Consider the following 24,165-nt stretch of genomic DNA (forward strand, 5'->3'; position numbering starts at 1 on the left):
TTTATTATTATGATTATGACCCGGACCAAGAAAGAGCCTAATACAGTTTAGCATTGATCTGATCTTATCACAGTCATTGACAATGCTAGAGACATTTTCACCAGTTTCCCACAAGGATCTTTAAAATCAGGCATATTTAGGGGCTGATATTTATGATTTGGTACAATTCCAGAGCAGATTAAATGCATTTTCATAAGAGTTTATTTTGTAGTTAATCTTATTTCGGTTTTTGTTTATATTTTTCCTCCTCTTTGTCAGAATCAGAAGAGATATCGGAGATATCCTGACACTCGATCCTTCCCTTCCCATAATGCACTTCAATAAAATCTTACAGGACCTTCCTTGCCTGTTTTATACGCTCATCTTCCAAATGCCATAATAATTTCTGTCACATAATTTGGTGGATTTCTACTTCACATGAACGACACAATCACTTATCACCACAAGGAGAGAAATAAAATGTTTATTTTACCGTCAGTGTTGTTTTTCTTTGCACACTAATAATAAAGTTCAGTAGAGTCCTGTGGGTGGTAAACACCTCCAGAACAACAAATACAACAAATAGTGTTTCCATTGGGTTCCCCCAGTAACATTTTGGAATCAATGTAGTGATACAAAAAAAACAATCAATCAAAATGAAATCTGATTCACAAAAAAGTAACAATAAAGCAGAAGTAACATGAGTAGAAGATGAAGGAGTTCCTCCTGTCACCACTTTCCAAGAAGGAGGAGAGTCTGGAGGTTCCTGCACCGTCTCTTAGTGTTGTTGGCTCTGCAGAGCTTTTATATGCTTTAAAGCGGTTTGACAGAATGTCTAATGAGCTGTGGGGTATACATGGTAAAAATGGAGCAGAGCAGACACAGATAACAGTTTTCGAGCCACATTTAAGGACCATACCCGCACCGTGTCAGCGAGCGTGTTCCAACTATCACTTAGTGTTTTTGATTTACAATAAAAAGACAAACATGGAATGGAGTACAAAAAAGAGAACAGACCATAACGTTCAGAAAGGCATAGTATTAAAAATGAGCAAAAAAAAAAAAAAAAGAATATATAAATTCTATGACTTCGGACAGCACATCGTTCATATATATATACTGTACCTTCTAATATGTACCAGCAATTTTTCAGAAAAATGCTCTTTTTCTTTTTGGTCCTGTGTGAATGTATATTTAACGTGTGGTCCGCACAGCTGAACTCAACCTGTGCACCAGCGTCCAGGTGTCATGTGCGACCCAAGTCCTGGCGTCACCGTGAGCTCTTTCATTCACAGTTTGGAGAGTATGAACTCATTGTTAGTGTCGGATACTGCTCTGTAAGTTCCTTCATTCGAGGAGAAGGGACTCGAATCAGACTCCCTCTATTCTCCTGATGTTGAGCATTCATCTAAACAACAAAGCCTGAACCTTGTTTTTGGTTCTCTTAACACTCGGAACAACATATATAACGGCCGCTATGTTGTTAAATAAAACATGAGAAAAATATATAGATTTTTTATCTTTTTCTTTTTTTTTTTTTAAATGCTAATGTTATGATTCTTTTCCGTTTCCTCTACACAAGGGGTGTTGGGACAAAACCAAATGCAAAATGACGATTAGGTTGTCAGTTTTGTCCGACTGTGGCTTAATGTTAATCCTCAATAGTAGTTTCATATATATTTATATATGTACACAGATAAAATGTGCATTGAAAAACAACCCACCAGCTGCAAGGAGAGGATGCTCAGTTCATCTGTCAGGGGCTGTGCCTCGTCCCTCTAACCCCGGTGTACAGCAACCTTGGAAGATCGTTGTAGCCTCGCTGGCTACTGACAAAGAGGCCGCGATGAAAAAATTGATATCAGTGCAGATTTACATGATATAAAAATAATTAAGAAAGAAGGTAGACTTAAGGGCAAGTGGTTACAAATGGCAGAGTGAGAGACTGGTTTTGGCAAATAAGCATTCTACTGTGCATGTGGAGCTCTCAAACAGAAGGTTGACGTCGTCCATTTGTCTTGTATCCATGCAGCTTGAAGACACTGAGACACCACGTAACGTGTGCATGAGTGTGTGTTTGTGTGTGTGGGTGTGTGTGGGTGGTGTGTTTGAGCACAGGCGTCACGTCCCTCACACACATTCCTCCGCCGACATCAGGAGTGGGTTGATGTACTCGAAGCCTTCGAACTCAGACTGATCGATCTTCCTGACCACGTCACTGTAACAAACAAAAGAAGATGTAAATGAGTAAGTGTTGTAAAAAAGAGGGAGAGAGAGAGAGAGAGAAAGGGGAACTCACTCGTCGTCAGGCGTGAGCTGGATGGGTTCGTTGGTGAACTGGGCGTCGAAGTTGTCCAGTCCAAATTCCCCTGAGATGTTGGGCTTGAATGGAGGGACCACCTGCTTCTGCTCCAGCTGAAACAACAACACGGACATCAGACGGGAACACAGCAAACTATCTTTGTCATTAAAAACATCACTCAAAGTATTTACACCGTAGAGTAATACAGAGCTATAATGACTATTCAGATAATCGATCAAAAGGTAATTAGTCTGGTTTATTAAAACAGCAACATTAATTACGGTAAAACAGACTTGGACAGAAATAAAAATGAAAAAAAAGTAAAGCAGCAATAACAATATTTAATGTGTACAACGTTTTCTGTTTCCATAAATAAACACTTGATACAGCTGAATGACCAACACCATCAACCTGTCCTTCTATCTCATATTACATTTCCACACATCACTCCTCAAGCAGGCCTACATCTGCTCCCCCTGCAGGTCAACAGGAGTAAGGACAAACTCAGGTTAGTGTGTGTGTGTGTGTGTGTGTGTGTGTGTGTGTGTGTGGGTGGGGAGGTGTGGCCGATCCCTCCAGACACTCTGACCTACTGCCGGGTCCCTGCTCCAGACCAAACAGGGACAAAAGTGGTCATAGTGATCCCTGGCAAGCAGCCCTGTCCGTCCGTCTGTCTGAAGGTCGCTCGGTCTGTCTGTCTGTCTGAGGGTCTCTCTCTCTCTCTCTTTCCGCCTGTAGGTCTGTCTGAAGGTAGGTCTGTCTGTCTGTCTGTCTGTCTGTCTGAGGTCTGTAGGTCGGTAGGTCTGTCTGTAGGTCTGTCTGTAGGTCTGTCTGTAGGTCTGTCTGTCCATCTTACATATTTTAAACTTGGGCTGCGAGTGATGGACTAAGTGATTAGTCAATAAAGTAATTTTGATAATTATTAATTCTGCTTTTCTCAGTTATATTATTGTAGAAAAATAAAATCTCTTTGTATAGGACTTTTGTCGTGATCCGTCACCTTCTGGCAAGTTGCAATGAACTTTTTCTGTCTTTTGTTAAACTGCTAAAAAAACAAACTCAACAGATAAATCAATACTGAAAATAATTGCCAGTTGCAACCCCACAGGAATGTGTTGCAAACACACCGAGACAAACTTTGTGACAATATTTTCATTTTTCAGTTCAGGATGTCATGAAAGTGGAATTTCATTCACTCTTACATGATAACGTGACTCATTTCTGAGACTGAGAACAGGAAGCGTCATAAATAACTCTGTCGTTGAGTTTCTTCGAAACGATGCCTGCTAATTAAAGTCACGTCGAGTCTGTTTGATTTATATTGCTCTTTGAGACAATTCACAAAAGGTCTTTATGAGTTTTATCATCTGATCCGATTTACTGTAAACACACACACCCAAATGTTCATTTCCAACATCCTGCTCTGACTCTGGAACAACACTATGGCTTTCAGCAAAGTAAACACACACAGGTTAGAAGTGTGAATCTATTTCAGTGCATCCACATGATTGGTGCATTTGTAATGTTGCTTTGACTCCATGAGGGAGTGTTCGACAGGAAATTATATCACTGACAACATGTCATAAAAAGATTCCATATTATATAAGCGTTCAATTGAAACCAAAGGGCTCGTTTTACCTGCATCCGATACAGCGAGGACAGGAACCAAAAGGTCATTTAGTGTCTGATATTACCCAGACATCTGCTATTGTTACAGTAAAAGAAAATCCACACAAATAGTGCAGTGTGCAACACCAGTGAGCAAAGCTACAAATCACAACTTCTAGTAACTGGAACTTCCTTCCTTAACAAAAAGATTAAATTACACTTTTTACTTGAGTGGTTGTGCCACTGTCTGATTGCTAAAAATAAATACGAGCAGTTTCAGTTTCAGTTCAGTTTTTCTGTCTTGATGATTGTCAGTTGTTGATCCGTCTACACTCATTCCCTTTCCATCTGTGACTTCATGTCTCAGTTAGTCTGTTAGTTAGTCTGCATGTCTGCTGTTGTCAGTCTTCTGCCAGGCCGGTTTCTTTCTGTCTGTCTGCTTTGCACAAGGACACGATTCTCATCACATCGCTAAAAACCCTCAGCTCTTAGAAAGCATCTACCGGCCTCAGGGCAGGAGAGAGAGAGAGAGAGAGAGAGAGAGAGAGAGAGAGAGAGAGAGAGAGAGAGAGAGAGAGAGAGAGAGAGAGAGAGAGAGAGAGAGAGAGAGAGAGAGAGGGAGAGAGAGAGGGAGAGAGAGAGAGAGAGAGAGTGACCCCATGCACTTAGATTTGACCTCCACGTCTAGCAGCAGTTTTTCTGTTTTTCTTTCTCTGCAAGATCGATATGTGGATTGATCTCGAACAGTTTGGCAACGGAGGTGCAATGGTACTGACTTCCTCTATTAGAAATTAGAAGGAAAATCTGAGGCAATTCCAGAATAGGAGAAGGTGGAGAGAGAGAGAGAGAATAAAAAAGAATGACTCACAAGTTCCCAATCGACGTTTCGGAAGAACGGATGTCCCATGATGTCAGCAAAGCCTGTCTGAGGGTGACAGCCTAGACGCTCCTTAGGATCCTGAGGGAGAGAAAGAGAGTGGGTGAGAGGAGGAGGATGTTGATAGTGGTGACAGACGAGTCAGACAACGGGTAAGAAAAGATGGTGAAGGTGAGAAATGAGAGGATTTGCAAGAAAGGAGGGAAAGAGGAGTTTGTTGAGTGGGAAAGTAATTTTTGTTTTATTCAAGACAGGTGAAAAGGTGCAAGAGCCACATTGAGACAAGGTGTGTGTGTGTAAAAGAGTGAGATGGCACTCTGACTCTCTGAGGCCATAATAATGTTTTTGATTCCAGGGGTTGGCAGGAGCCAACACTGTTTAGGATTGATTCAGGCCTGTCTGACCCCTGCTTACCTTGTTGAGAAATCCCTTGAGGACGCTGGCGGCTTTGACTGACAACGAGCGTGGGATTCTGATCTGTTTTTCCAATATTACTGCAGGAGGTGAGAGAAAGGGGGGAGAGAGTGAGAAAGACGGTCCCCTGAGGCTGAACCGACATTATAGCACTGACACTGCTGCAGTTATGAGCTCAATCCTGTGGGACGTCCACATGTTGGACGTACATAAAGGAGCCTTTCAATAAAGTGTCAATAGGTTTTGATAAACACAGTCAGTCAAGAGATAACTTTTAATTCCCATCTTTCCAAGGCTTGCAGGAAGATACAAGAAAATAGCGACTATTTTTGTCCGCCAGACAAAAACACATGTATTCACACGTTTCCCTGTCACAGATGGTATATGCCTGGCACCGGGAGTGGCCATCAGAAAGGTGTCAATAAAAAAGGTGTTACATGTTTCCACAGAGCCGTTTTTTCCATCCGGTTATAAACCTCACCAGTGTGTATGTGTTACCTTGGAAGAGGTAGTCTTCTGTGTTCTGGTCCGGGTTGTCGGAGCTCCCGACGATGTCGAAGGGCGACCGGCCCGCCATCATCTCAAACATCAGCACGCCCAACGCCCACCAGTCCACGCTGAACCCTGGAGAGAGCAGGAAAGAAGAGAGAAAATTAACACTCACAGCAGCACATGAAGCACAAGACAAGAGAAAGTTAAGCCATAGGAGAAATTATCAATAAACGCAAGTGAAACTCATTTAAACTGATCTATAAAAATAAGGTAAAGATTTAAATAAGGGGACACGCTCTTATACAGGCAACCATAGTGGGTCTAATTATAATAATTCGTCAATTAGGAATATATGCACATACATATGAAGCACTATTTTGTGACTGACTTTATGCATCAGCATCTATATATAAGAGTTCAGCAATTGTTCATTTTTACCCCTGTGCATTTCCTACTGTGTCAAAATGTTGTTTGAAGAAAAAGGGACCACTGTACTTGCATGTAAAAAAAATTAGCATAACATGCAAAAACACTGGTATGATCTTCAAACAGTGGAACTTGTTGCTATGATACCAACTTTGGTAACCAGGGAGCTCTTTTTCTATTTTTATTGTCTCGCATTTATAGACGTGTGTGCAGCACTCGGTTCTGATGTAGACACTGATATTTGACTGAACACTTGTAACAACACCTAACCCTTGTTCTTAAAGATCTGTAAGATGTCAATCATGTTTGTTTGAGTAATACACTGTTTATAATAAGGTCAGCTAAAAGCATTCATTCAGAGGATGTCATTATTGCTTCTATTATTACTTTGTTGCTTTTATTTCTTATTTTATTTGTTAATATTTTTCTATTCCGGTCTTCCTGTAGGTTTTATTATTCTCAATATTTGGGGCGTTTATAGTATTATATTTGTTAGAATTAGACTTTTCAAATAACACAGGTACTGCTCATACAAAATCGTAACTGCAAGCAGCATCTCGGATGTTCCTGCATAATGCCTAATATTCTCTTTTACAGCAACTCATCAGATAGCATTTCTGGTAAGTGCTTGTGTTTAGTAATTCTCACCGTAATCCTCTCCTCTGAGTATTTCAGGGGCGATGTAATTAGGGGTACCACAGAAAGTGCTCGTTGTATCGCCTGGTCTCAAGCCCTCCTGCAAAAACAAAAAGATCATCAGATGTCTTCTCAGCGGGCTGTAAACCGACACTTCTGCAGCTTTGCAGGTGCTTTCATCCAAAGTGCATTATGATATCACGAGAGCCTCTGGTAAACTGCACAGTAAGCCGCACCTTGCACATGCCATAGTCTGTAAGTTTGATGTGTCCCTCTGAGTCCAGCAGCACATTGTCCAGTTTCAGATCTCTGTAGATGATTCCCCGCTCGTGGAGGTAGTTGAGAGCGAGACTAATCTCTGCTGAATAGAATCTGAGAAAGGGAAATGACAGTTTTCAAAATCACATATGTCTGAAGACCCTCCATAGCATCAGTCTTACTCTTTTTAATGAGTCTACCTGGCATGTTCTTCTGGGAGTTTCCTTTGTCTCTGCATGTGGAACATGAGATCGCCACCATTCACATATTCAATAACAAAGAAGAGCCTGTGGAAGAAAGAAAATGTAAGACTCAGTTAATGTTTCTCACTTTAATACATAGTCATTTATTTAATAATCATTAAAGAAGACTGTCATGGCAACTGGATGTGTGAACAAAGCAGGAGAAGACAGAGACCCAGCATCCAGTTTTCTATGAAATGTCAATTCTGTCTTTCTATTTAGAAAAAAAGACTTTCTATTATCAATAATCAGTAAATGTTATATTTTAGATGTTTAAATAATGCTGAGAATCACATTTACTTCAGCTTGATGCAGTTTGGCGTTTCCTTAATCCAGTTGACAATTTTAGATTTTCTGAGCTCTCTGAACTATGCGGAGCAACAGACACTTGTGTTATCACATACAGCCACAGTATGTGGGTGTGTTGCCAAACCACAGCTTGGACTTTAACATTGCTTAATAATAAATCAAGAATGTTATACGTCATAAATAAATGCCTGAGCTTTGAAATCAGGTTTTCAGGGGGTTTCACCTTGACGGGTATTTTTCTATCACCTTAACCAGAACCACACTCATAACTGACCTTAACAATGCGTACTGTTTCTGTAAACCACAGAAGCAGTGGGTGAGAAACACACCTGTCTTTTTGAACCACTCATACATATTGTTTTGTGATGCACTGATAAAGTTCAGTACATATCTGTGACATTCGGGAATTACTTGTTATGACTGAGTGTCTTCAGTAAGCACCTAATGAGCACTGTTAAATAGAAAATCCTGTGTTTGTTAAATGATAAATATTTGTCAAAAAGAATCCTCCTATAGCTTGAACTCAAGGGCAGTTACATGAATTAATCCATTTTAATGTGATTTGGGAGAGTTGACTGTTATATAATGGTTAACAGAGTAGTTTTGTAGAAATTATTGTAGAAATGTAGGATTTCACCGGGCAAAAACTTCTTTGACATTCCCAAAGAATGTGGTTGAGGTCTAATTGAATATCTGATTGTTTTTCCACATTCTTGCAGATTTTACGAAGCCTTGAAGAAACCATGTGACTCCCACAAGGGGGGGAAATGCTATCACCTGCTTTCTGTCTGGAAACAGGAGTGGAGGCCCACCAAGAAGGGATGATTAGAAGCCTGCTCAAAGACGTGCTTTTCTGTCTGGACCCAGTCGATGTCCTGGAAGAGAAACACATAAAGACGCACCCAAATGTAAATTAGACATCATACTGACGTTTTACCCTTGAACTTATAAAAGCTGAATAAGCACCAAGCTCGATCGACCATGCTACAAAGCCTGAAGCTTTGCTTGTGTGCGGCGGGTAGCGGCAGGAGAAAAGGGCTGAGCCAGTAGAAGCGGCAGCAGCAGGCATCTATCGATGGCAGGTTGACAAGATGTCTGGACACGGATGCTGCTCACGCTGACAGGGCAGGGACAGCAGAACACTTCAACATTGATCGACAGGCACTTGTGAATTTGTCAATCACGCTAAGTGCATCTAATCAAGGCTAACTACTCCCGTTGCTGCAGGCTGCGCTGCTACGCGTGTTCACCTAGATCAATTGTTGATGACATGATGGTTTATCTACACCTTCTTAGAAAGACTGATGGCTTCGAAGAGGACTGTCAACTTAACTCAAACTGATTCAGACAAGACACACAATCACTTGAGACAAATGTTCATTGTGCTATGAGTAACAGCACGCATTGATTGTGCTAATTACATTAATTATACAAGGCAGCGACATAAGACTGATGACTGCATCATTAACTAACTTCCTCTCATCTCAATAAATGTAAGTGTTGTGTCTTTCTCACACAGCACAGACTTTTAAGTTGCTTCTGTGTATAAAGGAGACAGCTGATGTAAACAAATCACAACATGCAATGTATGAGTCGTTTGTTCTGCCATTAATTAATCAAGATAATCTAAAGCTCAAGTAATTAGTTGACGGGTCGCTTAAATAAAAAATGAATTGCAACTACTTCGACATATATTAGCTTTTTTTTGTTTTAATCATTGGAGTTTTTTTTAATCAAGATCAATTATATCTTTGTCTTGTGTGGACACGTTGCCCATACAAAAGGGAGGGAACTGCTCTCACTGGACAACCCTGCATCAATAAAGCCCCTTTTCCACCGGTCAAAAAAACAATGACAACCACTAACATCTGGCTTTTGTTTGCAATGGGAATGAAAACATTCAACATTCAATCCCAGGTCAAGTGACTCTGCAGTACACAGGTTTTTATTTGCTCCGATCGGCAGTGATGGAAACACGACACCCATTGCAGTCTAGATGCTGACACTGCATCTTTTCCAGTGCAACATTAAGACTTGCATTCAACTTCAGGGTACTGGTGTGTAAATAGCCATGAACGTTTGTGTAGTTGTTTATCACCTTTTATAGTGGGATTACCTGCATTTAAAAAAAAAAAAACTGTGTACACCCACTAACTGTGTTGTAAAAGAAGTATAAAAGGTTTTTGCTTTAAGGTCAAGGCATCAACATAGTTTACAACTTTTCTGCTTTACCTCATCATCGTTGACCAGCTCCTTCTTGACCACCTTCATGGCGTAGATGCGCTCAGTCTTCTTCAGCTGCACCAGCAACACCTTGGCGTAGCTGCCTCTGCCGATCACCCTCAGCAGATCGAAGTCTGCCAGGCCCAGGCTTGAAGGCGATTTCCCCGTGTCTCTACTGCTACGTGCCTGGGGGGGCAGTTACGGAGGGAAAAGCAAGACCATGAGGTGATAAATAGAAAGTAGACTCAGTGACAGTTTGTCATGCAACATTTAAATCCATCAATTTCTCTCTACATAATTTGTTCATTGAACATCTGATTGAACTGGTGATTTGGTTTGGGAGAGACAGTGATTTCCTTTGGGTGATTTTGTAAATTGGGTTTAGACTGCTCCCCGCACCACTTTTTGAAAATAAATCTTAGTAATGGCTTTCTTGTCTTTATTAAACACCATTACGCTGCCTCCATTAGATGAGGCACTCACTGTATTACAATCCTACTCTGTGTACTACCACCTTCACCATTTCATCACCCATCTTCCTCTCTCTTCCCTCCTCTCCTGTAATCTGTTCTGTAGTGAAGTGTTTCCACTGGTGATCCATCTAACCTCCCCCATCACGTGACAACCTGCCTTCCCCAGAGTCAGACGTGGAACAGAAGATAAGATCATTTGGCTTGCTCTCTTTTATCCCCGTCTATCTGTGTCCAACTCGATGCATTCTTTATCCATCTCCAGTACTCCGGCTCCATTCAACAAACCCCCACCCCAGCCCCAAACTACATCCTGGGCCATTAATCAGTCTCTGGTGTTAAGAGCTTTGATAAAAGGTTACTTTATTAGCTGCACCAAAGGAAATCAATATCCACAGCACAGCAAAAGTGCCTGAGCGTGAATGCTCTCTATATCACACTTCTACAGCAGGTGGAAGAAGGATCACCCAAATGTACGTCACAGCAAAACAAGCAGGCAAAAACCTGCTTCCAAATACAGGTGATATTTTTCTTTCTCCTTATCGCACAAACAGCAACTATTTACACACACACACACACACACACACACACACACACACACACACACACACACACACACACACACACACACACACACACACACACACACACACACACACACACACACACACACACACACACACACACACCTAGTCAACATGACAGGTTGACAGGCTGTGAGTCATACATCACGTTCAAATAGATTTCTCTCACCTCTTTCTCTTCTCCGTCGTAAGTCAAGCTTTCTCTGGAGTCTTTATTCTGAGGGCCTGTGAGACGAGAGGAGAACGTGACAGACAGACAAAAGGAGAGGGGGAGGCAGGAGAGAGAAAAAAATGAGGAGAGATGAGACAAGAAGGAGAGAAAGTAGGTGAGAGACAGTCAGATGCTTTGTTCACAGCCTTGCGGTGCCAGAGTAATTTCTCTCCGCTTAGTAAGACAAGAAAATACCCTTTTGTATCCAACCTATAACAAAACCAGAATATGGAAAATAACAAAAACAATATAGAGTGGCTCCATTTTGTAGATACAGAGAATGTATGCTTGTTCATGGATTATTATACACAATGGGTTTTCTCACACCACCACTAACTGGAATTTTAAAATGACTTAAGTAAATTTCAGCAAAAAAACAAGCTTAAGCAAAGATGTTTCTATCACAATGGTTCCATGATCGTACCCCACAACTACCCAGGTGCCCTGTGAACATCTAGAAGAAGCTTCAGCTCCCTCACCAACAACAGCAACAACGATATAAGCTTTCTCATTCCAGTCAGCCTCCAAACCACCTGACTGGACTTAAGTCTGGTGAAATAGGTAAACCCTGATCGCAGCTGCACAATTCATAGACTGAGCAGAACAAAGCTACACAAGCTCCTGAGCTTAGTTGATTTATCCTTCACAATGAGAAAGATAATGTATTTCTCACTTATATTTAATAAACCTAAAGAAAAGACTGACATGAACAATTGGTTCAACTAACAACTTCTATCTGTGTAGCAATGTAGTTTTTTCCCCCCTTAGTCCCTCGTACTGTTGCTGTAAATACTCATTAGCTCATAAATATTTTTGGCTGTTTTAGACCTTTAAGTTTAAAATGTATGTTGGTGATCAGTTTTGAAATATTTAAATCTACTAAATCGATCAAAGTGGCCCCAGAGAAAGTGGGAATGTTGGAAAGATTTTTGTATAGAAATCGTCCATGTGAGTGTGTGTGGGTGCGATTGTGTGTGCGTTACCTGGCTGTTCAGTTGGGTCCAACTGACTCGATGGCTGGCCTGGAATCATTGGTTCCTACACAACAACATTCTCCATTTAGTGAAATCAGCACAGAAATGGAGAATACAATCTTTCTGTGTCTGTATGAGACACTAATATTATTCAGCCACTTCACACCATCATCCTAATGACTATGAAATTTGTCACAGCTCTCACCTGGATCATCGGTCGACCGCACTCCAGTGTCACCAGCTTATGGCATTTCTTGTGCACCAGCAGTTTGCAATTGATGCATTTGTAGCCTTGTCTACCCAGACCCCAGATTCTGTCTGTACAGATGGCACAATGTGCTCGCTGCTCAGGAGGGCGGGCGGATGGAGGAGAAAAATCATCATCACAAACTGGCACATATACTCATGGTACAGAAATACACACGGGTTGTTGTTGCTTATTGATGTCTTATTGTCCCCTTAAAAACACACACTTAGGCTTTAAAATGTTCATATAATTCATAAGATACTTTCCCCGTTATAATTCAGCAATGAAACACTAAAGTTAAGTGTCACGTCTCACCCGGTTGAAGCGTTTGGCTTGAAAGGCATGGCCACTAGCATAGTAAAGCTTCCTCCAGCGCCGGGCTCCACGCCGATATATCGACTCTGAAGAGAGGAGAGAGTAAAAACGACCTTTGAGGGATTTTGTGTGTGCAGAGTTTAATGGAAGTATTTGTTCAAACAGAATGGTCAGTTTGCTTCTGGAATGAAAAGCTAAACTAAGGCTCATGTCCTGCGTGTCAAAGATTAAAAGGTTTCATTGGGAGAAGAAGCTTTTATTAGTGCTGTCACCATCTTCTGTTTTTGACCTTACATAGATCAGAATGATAAATATGAAGTCTCTATGGGGTCAAATAAGATATTCAGATTATGAATGTAATTCTCCCTGCTTTTCAAAAATAAGAGGTAAAAGTAAATTAAAAGTAGAATCAATACAGTATTTTTGTGGCTGATGCTGGTTTTAAAATGTGATATTTTAGGCGATATTTTAACACAATCCACAAATTTTCTTTAACATTCATAAAAAGTAAATTTATTTTAAATATTAAAATTACCTCTTAATAACATATTCACAAATTCAAACATTTAATTGACCCTTGGTTAAAGCCCACAGACTTGAAATACAGCCATTTAAAAATTAAATGGAGGTTTCAGCCTTACAAATTAGGTAAAACTAAATAAGTAAAAGGTTAAACTCACTGTCTTCTCCTGGACAGGGCATGCCAGGTTTCTCTGGTATACATGGGAACACTGCGAAGAAAATACAGACACAGACACAGTAACATTAAGAAAGAATCTATTTGATATTAAATATAAATGAGACAGTCGAGTCTGACAGGATCCATGTGAGACTGTGTGCTGCGGAGGACATTTACCTTCCTCTGATGACGGCAAACAAGTCAACATATATCAAACGTTTTGCATGGAGGGCTTCATGATGACATGCACTCACGCTGATTTTAGGACCTTGCAAACATATTTGCGTGCAACATACTAATAATCAGGAAAAGACAATCTTAAGAGGCCAGTAAAAATTGCTTTTGTGTGTGTGTGAGTGTGTAAAGGACAGAGATGCATCAAGCTAGACTGGGGGCACGGTGAGTCATAGGCGAGGCATGAGCTCCAGCCGACAAGCTTGTTAACGAGCAGACCAAGCGACCCCCCGCGGCACCGTCACACCATCACATCCTCTCCTCCCACCCTCTATTCATCCTTTGCCATCTCCCTGGCATCCAGCATTCACTGTACTCTTGACCGTTCACCTCTGATGTGATTAAAACTTTACATTAACCACGCAGCCCCCCGTTCTGTCTACCCCCAGGTTACATGCTAACACACACACACACACACAGCCTGTCAATCAAATGTTACATTATATATATAAAACACGCACACAAACCCTCACACCCCACCCACCCAGCAACACAGTTAGCCTTGACCTCTAATTCAGGAAGTTGTACAACTATTTGTCAAATGAGCCAAGCTGAGACAGGGAAGTGAACTAGCTCAAGGCCACAGTGACAGATGTCAACAGAGGAAATTATGTTGTTTTCACGGGTCAGTGCAGCATTAACCAAATGTTTTGATGCATCTTTGTTGGACACAGCTTCTATTCATCTGCGTTCAGACGTTAATGCAGACAGAAATGAAAAAGGCAAAAACAAGCAGCATAGGCTCATTATTAAACCCATACATCCCAGTGTGCCGCGACAGATGATGCATGACACCAGTTTTTGTTCTGATATCGTCCTTCCTTCATGCAAATTGTAAGTGCAGCTGTTGCCTGTTTTGTATTCTATACAGGACTTTTAAAGTAGTTTGCCTCCTCCTTTTTAACTTGTCTGGGTAGAGCAAAGAGTCACAGATAAAAAGGCTTCTCATCTGGACCTCTTACTGTCCAGACACCTGGACTGAATCATCATCTTACTGGCAAAAGAACATAAGAACACCCTGTGAGTCAAAACCTGAAACTGTACATTTTATGTTATAAATAAAGTCAGTGTGAGAAGCAGCAGGCTCACCGTGGATAATGAGCTCCGAGTCTTTGTTGACTTCGTAGAGACGCAACGCTTCCTCCAGCTCCAGCTGAGACGACACTGTACAGGGGTCACCTAACAGCGGAGCACACACTGTATGTTATTCACCACATTTAGATGCAAGAAACCAGGTGACAGAGAGAAATCCGGAGGAGAAAACAGAGAAAATGTTTACTTTCTTCACACAAAGTTTGTTCCTACATAACCCTCAATTACTTCAATAAAAGGCTTGTTTTGTGGAGCCTAAACAGTCATATTTCAAGTACACTAGTGGGATGTTAAACTGCAGCCGGAGGACACCATTTTCCTTTTACAGGCTCTGTAGTATGAGCAATTCTTTAAGTAAATGTGTTTGAATTTTGTAAATAGCCCACTGCTAAGGCAGGGAAACTACATCTGTCTTAACCAGACTGTTTGTTTAATTACTTATGATACAAGCACAAATTCTTAACTGGCAAATATTGTGATAATCGAAAAAACATGCGAGTCCAGCTCCTGAAATGTGGATATTTTTCACACATGATCGTAAACTAAACATCTTTCGGATATTGGGACTGTTGGTTGGAGAAAACTAGACGTGTTTTAATCAAGATGAAGCCAGAATAGCCACTAATCAAAGCCCTTAGTTGCTTGTATTTGTGCTTGTTCATATTTAGCCAATTACGTTTTCTCACTGACAGTCCCCCTCCTTTTCTTTCCCCAAAGGTTTTCATCTTTCCCCTGTCAGAGACCCTGTAAGTGAAACCAGGCTTCCCATTTACACAACATTTAAGAGATCAGGTAGTGTAGAAAGTTACAGTAACCGGGTTACAGAATGCAGAGAATGACAAGATAAGCAATAACAAATTAGAGAAAATTAAGCGGCACAAGATCTGTAATTTCAAAGTTCCCAGAGCAAAAAGGTTATGAGTATAAACAGATATCGTTATACAGAGGAATACAGTTGAGCAGCACGACATTTAAAAACACTTCTGACTAACCACTGCAGGTGTGATATGCATTTCAATACATGAACTTTAAGTAAACGTTGAAGAAAGTGTGTAGGTGTGAGTGGGAGCATAGGAGATGGCAGTAGTCAGTGCTTCTATCTCAAATAGTTTCCCTTTAATTACCCAGCGTTATATTTATACAGTGAACAATCTACAGTTGCAAGAAAAGTAAATTACCTGCATTTATGTGGCAATGTGTCGTGAAATTTGGTCAAAGTTTGAGATGCTGTGAAATCACGAGAATATGGCTGAGCTGAAGCAGTACCATGGAAAAATGGTTCAAATTTCCTCCTCAATGTTGTGCTGGTTAGATCAACAGCAGCAGAAAACACTGTCTGTGGTTATCGCTGCTAGAAGGGGTTGAACCAGTTTTAAATCAAAGAGTTCACTCAATATTTTCCACCAGCACTGTGAATGTTTAATGGGTGTGTTCCATAAAAACATAAGAGATTGTAATGGCTTGTGCATTATCAGCTGTGATCGTCTACACTTGGGACTTCGACAAAGGTCAGATAACATTTTATGACCACCTGATGCAGAAAAACAGGTAATTGATAAAGGTTTTCTTGTCCTTTTAAGTCAGTAATTAAAATACCTCTCAGACACAGATCTTATTATTTCCTTATCATACAACGGAAGAGTGAGGTAGAGCGTAACACACATGGAGAGGCAACTATATACACACTAAAGGTAGTATTTTGGATTCATGGCTACCTGAACAAGCATAATGTCAGGGTTATACAGGGTGTGCAAATATTATTACAGGGAGAATGAGGCAGTTGGACGTGGACAAGGCTTCCCATTTTTAGCTGCTGCTAATGTTAGCTCGTCTTGTTTCTAGGGACTTGAATGTAGGTTAGGATTCCTTCAGTGTTCATCATTCAGGAGGTTTATACCAGGAGCTGAATTGTGTGCAGAGGACTCCTCCTCGCCAAACCAAACAGGAGAAGTGATTAAAACAGATAGAAACACTGAATAAAGCAGTTTCTTTGATGTGGACACAGAACGTCAGTAGGGGCTGTTTGCTCAGCTTGTTTCTCTGTTAACTTAAGATCCAGACATCCAATGACTAAAATCCTTCATCTGGTTAATGGATATAGTTACAAGGTTATATGCATATAAAAAGTGCCAGGAGCTGAAATGGTGAGAAAGTAGTCGTCTGGAAATGTTGTAATGTCCAGTCATCCGGCCGACAACAAGCACTTATGGAAAACTGTCTGTGGTAGCTGTCCCTCCCACTCAGAGCACTTCATCACACCCATCAAGCAGCTTTACTTTCTCAGACAGGCTTATGACTGCAGTGACTGTACATGGGTGGCAACCAGTGGGAGCTGATCTGAGTCTAATGAGTTTGGGCAGAATGACCTTATCCTGAGCAGAGTGACGGCTCCATCTTTCCAATGACACTATTACTGCTGCCTGACTAACTGGCTGACAAGGAATTGGGTGGAGGGGCTGAGCAATTCCTTCACTGACAAATAAAATGAGTCTTTGAGTGAAGTGAGATGTGCGTTCATGCGAGTGGGTTTGTTAACACATGGCACAAATAAAGTCTCACAAACTCAGCTTGTGGCTGTGCTGAAGTGTATTCTTCTACTTAATTTTTGTTTACCATGTTTATGTTTCCTGTAAGGTGAAAGAGAGAAACGGAGAAAGGGTAAGGGCGTCGTACCTTCCTCGTCAATCCACTTCATGGTGAAGAGCTGGTCGTTGTCCATGGTGCACATGTCTTTCACTTCCCCGTACAGGGCCTCGTATGAGATGGATGGTTCAAAATGGGTAATCATGATGTCCCTGCAGAAAAGCCAGATAATATTTCACTGTTATATAGATGTGATTACATAGGAATCCAGTGACAGAATAAAGAAAATCTACCACCTACCAAAACCTTTATATGTATTCTTCTTCCTAAGCTTATAGCCTCTGTACAACCTGAGCTTGAGACGATCTGCAGACAGGAATGGCAGAAAATCCCCATTCTGATAATTATCCTTATTTGTTAATTATTTATTCAATAACTTGTTTCCAAACCAAAAAATAATCAATTATATTCATCAGAAAAAAACAGCAAATCCTTACATTGGAGAAGTTGGAACCAGAAAATGTTTGGTTTCTATATTTTATAAATGATTAATCCACTAATCCTCAAGGTACGAATCTGTATTTTTCCATGTTAAAAAGAAAAGCCACTTCCTGCCTGGTATTGATGGATTCAAAGAAAAACTCTGGAGGACAACACACTTTTGATGGAGACAGAGTAAAAAAATAAAAAAGGTGAGAGAAAGCGTCATTTTCTCCCTCAAACGCTGCTGTGTGTGAGTCACAGTCTTGCAGTCTGTCACATTTGTGTGCATTCATCTGTACAACATGATTGTGGGTGTGAGAATTAGAGCAAAACCGAGAAAGACGGAAAAACACACACACACACACACACACACACACACACACACACACACACACACACACACACACACACACACACACACACACACACACACACACACACACACACACACACACACACACACACACACACACACACACACACACACACAATTGTAACCGCTGTGGTAAAGGCTCACTGTCCACCACTGCACTCCATTACTTCTCTGAAAAACTGGGAAAAAAAAATCCTTTGCACTTGGCTTACTGCCCTTAATCAACAAGTACATCACTCACTGCCTCATCAGCTCGCACAGACGTAAACACAAACACTCCAACATCAAGATGAGACACGAGATTAGGAGAAAAACGAAGATCAACGATCCCTGCGGTCGGGATCATCTGCCTGTCATTTCATAGCAGCGTTAGGATTGATGTCGCCTGCTCGCAGCCTCATGGCCAGCCTCAGTGGTGTTTACGACCCGAGGTGGGGGATGGAGATTGTGGACTTGAGCTTTTACAGGTCTACAGGCGACAGGAGTCTGAGCTTGGGCGTCAGGTTCGGGAACTAGCGGGGAGGCAAAAACGAGGAGAGTACAGGAAATAATGGAAATAAAGAGGGGGTGATGGGTAATAGCTGTCCCAGCAGCAAAGAGAGTGACCCCCTCCCCAAGGACAAACACCCCTTACTCCCTTTACTGCCATCGTCAAAGATGAACCCAGATTTCCATCAACCTGAAAGCTTGATAGCGAGATAATAAAATGCCAACGCATGAAGTAAACAGTGCACACCTTGGAGGCCATCTACTGTACAAGTCCAAGGACGGTGTAAAGTGTATAAGGTCACTGTGGGGTCAGTCCGTGCTCGGAGCAAGTGAACACACACTAGACTGTGATTTATTAATGTTGAGCATCTAAAGAGTGCAGCCTTCTCTCTGCTGGGATTAAATTGTCTGAAACTCCACTCAGAATGAAGGAAGCTTTCTGAGCAAGAATAAACTGACACAAAGCTCAGACTGATGCCTTCTCCTCGGTCCTCCCTCAATGTTCTCACCCTCATCCTCCATCCTGCTGGTGTTAATCATTGCCTGTGAGGAGGGGACTGGCAACAACACTCCTACAGTCTGATCTCTTCTCTAGGACCAACACGGCAGCTCAACTTCCTGTTAAAGCCCTGATAACGTCAGAACAGACACACACAGGCACAGACACACTTCAGTTCTCACACCGCGTCTCTCGATGATCCAAGCAGCATATTAATGCCAGCAGGTGACTTTAACTGTGTCACATGTAGCTGGACCTGAGCCGTGGGTCTTCATTAAACACAGTTTCTGTGCTGTAGTTAAAGTTAAGCTGCGTCTCAGGTGCCTCAAACAACTGTGACACAGATACAGGCTCAGGAACAAACAGGAAGGGATAAAAATATATTGAGAGCAGGGGTGAAAAAAAATACTTCAATGAAAAAAATGTTTTCACTCTCTGAAACCAAAGTTTAATAGAACAAACTTACTGTATAGATTAAACATTACCAATCATACTTATTAAATATAGACAGTTAGAAATAAAAGCCTATATCTGATAAAAGCCTCAAATAAAGAATGGTTACCTTCAGCAGTTTGCAGTTATCTTAAATCAAATATCTCTGGTTTTGGACTGTTGTTTGAGAGACAAAAAGAACACTTGAGCTTTCAGACCTTGCTTGGAGACATTTGATCAAAACTTTTATCACAGGACTAGTAAATAATTTTAAAAATCGTTAGTTGCAGCCCTTTGATTTGGACAATTCATTTGTTAATACTTAAATTAAATTAAAGAGATTCAGCTGAAAGGGAACTTTTTAATCATATAGTAGTGACCCGTGGTGACAAATGAAAGCGAGCTGTATGATTCCTCAGGGTGAATAAGACAGACAGACTGCGCTGCTTATCAGTGCTGAGTAACAGGGAGGAAGTGACATTCCTCACGGACCTGGCATTCCTCCGCTCCGTACTGTCCTACAGTACAGCTAAATTAAAAGAAAGAGGAGGAGGAGGAGAAGGAGGAGAAGGAAATGCAGGGGGTGTTGGCCTGTGCCCCTGGCATCTTAACTGCCTTGAGTAGGACTCTGAAGCCCCATCTGCCCAGCGTGAAGCCATTCGTTACTGGTGAGTGCTCAAGCAGAAAGAAGGGTCAGGGTGCCTCTACAGGCTTCCATGAGCACCTACGACCATCCATCTCTCTGTCAGCGAGGCCATGCCCCCCACAACACCTTCACGCTACATCTTCACATAACCCACATGCACAAGCTCAGAGAAGACGAATTACATGCTAGCACAGACACAAGTTGATAGGAAAAGTTTGACCAAAACAGCCACCTATACAAAAAACCTGCAGCGCAACTCGCAGCTTTACTGGTCCAGATTGCAGAATGCAATCCCACTGTCATGCATAAAAGGAGGAAGCCTTGAGCACAAGGCAACAATCAAACGCACCCCTGCTGAGTGTGGGGACAAGGTCACTCCTCAAACTACAGAAAGAAACGTGTGCGGAAACACTTGTGTAATCTGTGTAACACATAATGATATAGACACCACAACGCAGGCAATATATTACATGCATTTGAGCTGCCGCTAAGAGCGAGCGACACTCTGTAACTATAATTAGGAGTGGAGATGTGTGTATAACATTGTGGTTCAGTGCTCGAGGGGCTTTCAGAGAAAAAGTAAACTGCAGGATAAGGAATGCTTCCTGTATTTTAAACAAAGCCAAGCCTTCCAGTCCTGATGTAAATGGCGGAGTCTATGAAAAGGAAGAGCAACTCCTTTCTAAGAGAAGAAAATAAGTGAACTGCTCCGTCGAGCCAGTGTAATCCCATTTTCCTGCCAAACAACATGCCTCACAGGAATCCTGAAGTTGACTTGGCACATAAGAAGCCTTGTGTTCGTCCGTGTTGGCAAATCTGATGTTAAAATCCTAATCAACAAACACAGAATATACACTCTGTGAAACTCCTGCTTCATTCTTATTGAGGGAGGGTCCATTTTGACAAATTATAATTCTTCATACAACACATGATAACTAGAAAAAAATCTAAATGCAAACAAGTAATACCTAGTTTTAATAATGTATTGCTTTAAAAGGCTTTAGTTGTCAGACAACAAGTATAGATTTATGAAATAATAATGAGTGAAAAGTGATGGTTGGTTTTTCTCTATCTTAAACTGAATATATTTTAGGTGTTAAACTATACAACATATTTTCTCACAACATCATCTACGAAAAATCATTCAAATCAATAATAACATCTAAAATGAGTCATTTGTTTCGGTCGTACAACTCTCCACCATCTACTACCACAGAATAGTATGAGCATCACTATTATTGTCTGGTCATGTGGTCAGTGCATTTCTCTATTGACTATCAGTCTGAATGGGAGCAACATAAATACGAGCCAGTGACAGACTGGGACTGCTACCGGCTGACACCAGTTTGCTAAAGCTGTCTCTGACCGACAACAGACACATACAAAGAAAAGAATGGACTCACAAATAGCACAAGTACTGAAAATAGATTAGATAGATTTCACTGAGTAAATTCATTTAAACAGTCCGATTGAATATGGTATTTGCAAATTGTTCAGATTGAAAGGATGTTTTAAAAAATCAGTTATCTCCGGTCTGTCATCAAGAATCTTAATAGTAAAAAAACAAAACAATCAATCAGCTGATTTCATTGATTAACACTTTGAAACACAGAAATAAAACCAAGGACATGACCTGTTTAGGGTTGCAGTTAACAATCAGACCTTTATTGTTTTGATTAGTGAAATCATATTTTTAATCTTTAATCTACAATCACAGAGACAATCACCTCAGTGAACGATCAGCCTCTTTTTCTCAGTGTTATTCACTGGTTGTGGAGACACCGATAAACACCAACATGCTTTTGAGGCCTGAGAATGTTTTATGCATTATAGATGTTTTATAAAAGTTGTACTTTTTACAACTATATAAAAACAGTGACGAAACAAACCTAACGTGAGGCCACTACCTGATTAATCACTACCAATCTAACACATTGATTGAGGGCATTACTAACCCATCTAAGTCCCACTCCAAACATCTGAAGGGAAACTATAACAACATTGATGCCATCCTGTCTTAATCAATCCTGATGGCCAAACAGTGAGCATTTTTTTTGCTTTCCTTTTTGCCAACATAGCTGAGATTCCTCAGCAGCGACATCATAAATACTTCACATGTTTTGTTGTGCAGGATGACAACTAATGATCGACACACATTAGAGTTCCTGAGGTGTGTCACAGAGCCAGTGTGAAATACGCCAGGTATGGCCCAGGTGACTTGCACTACATGTTTTTCAAGTTGGCTGGGCTCCAATCGCTGACTCTATCGAACAGAGACACAGTGGGACAGGGTGTGTCAGGGAAACAAGTGGGTGACCAACAATTTCCAGCACCACGTCCAAGTGTGAAACTAAAACAACTCCGGGCTGGAGGGTAATCACTGACTCTTATTTGGTATGACCAAATATCAAAGCACTGACAGTTCCATCACAAGTAGGATGATCAAGGATTAACAGTTCACTGATATTTATAGTTTATGATGTCATGCAGGTCTTGCGGGAGAGTTATTATCCCCCCCAGTCAGATACTGGTAATGTAAACACTAGGTCATGGTTATGTGTCACAGAGAGTTTACCTGGACCCGAAACCACTGCTTAATTAAAAAGGATTAACTTCTCAACAGTAAAAACAATTTAATATAATAAGTATAAACTGTAAAAGTAACTTCATTAGCTTAAAAACTATATTGTTCATGACATTATTTGATTGTATCTATTCTGTATTGTGATCATTTCGGTATGTTTAAGTTTTGGGGGTATTTGTTGATCAAAACAAGCAAATTGGAGCCCTCCTCTTAGATTTGTTTAATGTTTTAACTGTTAAAAACAACACTTTACATACATTTAAGTAATCAAGACAGTAGCTGGTGGGTTAATAATCAATAGGAAATACGTGTTAGCTGTAGTATTTTATTGGGGTACACTGCTTAGTTGTTTAAACTGAAGTTTGCAGTATTTCTGACATTCTTACTAGAACGAGCATGACAGTGAAGCAATCATATCTAAATTGATTTCCTGTCCTGATTAACTAGTGCTGACAACAATGCTCTGATTCGAAGTAGCCTTTAATTGATTTCCTGTTCATCCCAGACATGACACCACATCAATGTTTCAGCAAATGTTAACTTTCCCCAACTAGTCAACAACAACAACCCGGTTTAGTTGTTCACCTGATCCACCTGAGAGCTAGTTAACTGACAGGTACTGGACTTAGCGGCCACTGCTAGCAGCTGTTAGCTAGCACAACAACTCGTTTCGACTGGGTTTAAAGCTCGTAACAAGTTCGCTACACACATTAGAAGTTACACGGTGCTTTGGGCCGTTCACTGGTTGTGTGTGCGGACAGTTTCACCTGTCTGTCTGCCCGGGCAAGTTCACCAAAAACCCGGTACCTGATATTAGCATGCTGTTAGCTGAGTTTGCTAACGTTAGCCAACTGGTGTGAGCCACCTTCCGCCGCGTCTGACGCCCGCGACGTTCTCGGTTGTAAGAAACAACATTAATAAGAAGAAGCTGGGGGAGTGTGAGTTCTCACCCTTTGTAATAAGCTTTCACCCGGACTTGGTGGGAATTCTCGCCGGGGTGGGACATGGTGCTGTCCCGCAACGTCGGCATCACAAGCTCCGCCGCGGTCAGTCCGACTCACCGATGCCTTCCTCCTTCCTTCCCCTCCTTCCCTCCTCCGCCGTGTAGGTGCGTGCCGCGCCCCGAACACTTTGTTTGTGCCGTCCGTCGACACGCCGGGTGGACGCCGAGGTGATTTCTCCCTGGAAATGGCGACTTTACCTCTTTTTCGGACGAACAGAAATCACACGTAAAGTAAAGGAAAACTTGCGGAGTCCGCCGAACAACTCCCCACTGCAGAGGCCTGGCGACGGACGAGTCCACTGCCGGAATGCTGCGGGGTGGCGCATAACTTAGCACCACACACACGCAGACATGTCAGCGCGTTGAATTAATAGTATGATTAAACTTTAACAAACTGATTTTAAACACAGCCATTTTTCACAAAGCAACAAACCAAACGTGACGTTGTTTCCACGTCGTTACATTTGAATACGTCCAAATCCAGGTTTTCCCGACTGTACC

The 24,165-nt window shown here is 41.4% G+C and overlaps 1 protein-coding gene across 1 annotated transcript; it reads right to left on the reverse strand.

The window, feature by feature from the left end:
• Positions 1-447: 447 nt before the first annotated feature.
• On the reverse strand, positions 448-23,977 carry prkci (protein kinase C, iota). Its single transcript, XM_035169354.2, has 18 exons — positions 23,612-23,977; positions 17,246-17,367; positions 14,570-14,659; positions 13,248-13,298; positions 12,568-12,653; positions 12,211-12,348; positions 12,015-12,069; positions 10,990-11,045; positions 9,776-9,952; positions 8,321-8,418; positions 7,193-7,279; positions 6,971-7,106; positions 6,747-6,834; positions 5,679-5,804; positions 5,181-5,260; positions 4,758-4,847; positions 2,279-2,394; positions 448-2,197 (listed from the first exon to the last, which is right to left on the reverse strand). Exons 1-18 carry the CDS (start codon positions 23,689-23,691, stop codon positions 2,110-2,112), a joined length of 1,764 nt encoding a protein of 587 aa, XP_035025245.1. The 5' UTR covers positions 23,692-23,977; the 3' UTR covers positions 448-2,109.
• Positions 23,978-24,165: the final 188 nt, after the last annotated feature.

This window comes from Hippoglossus stenolepis, chromosome 11 (assembly GCF_022539355.2).
Source record: "Hippoglossus stenolepis isolate QCI-W04-F060 chromosome 11, HSTE1.2, whole genome shotgun sequence".
NCBI classification, from domain to species: Eukaryota; Metazoa; Chordata; class Actinopteri; order Pleuronectiformes; family Pleuronectidae; genus Hippoglossus; species Hippoglossus stenolepis.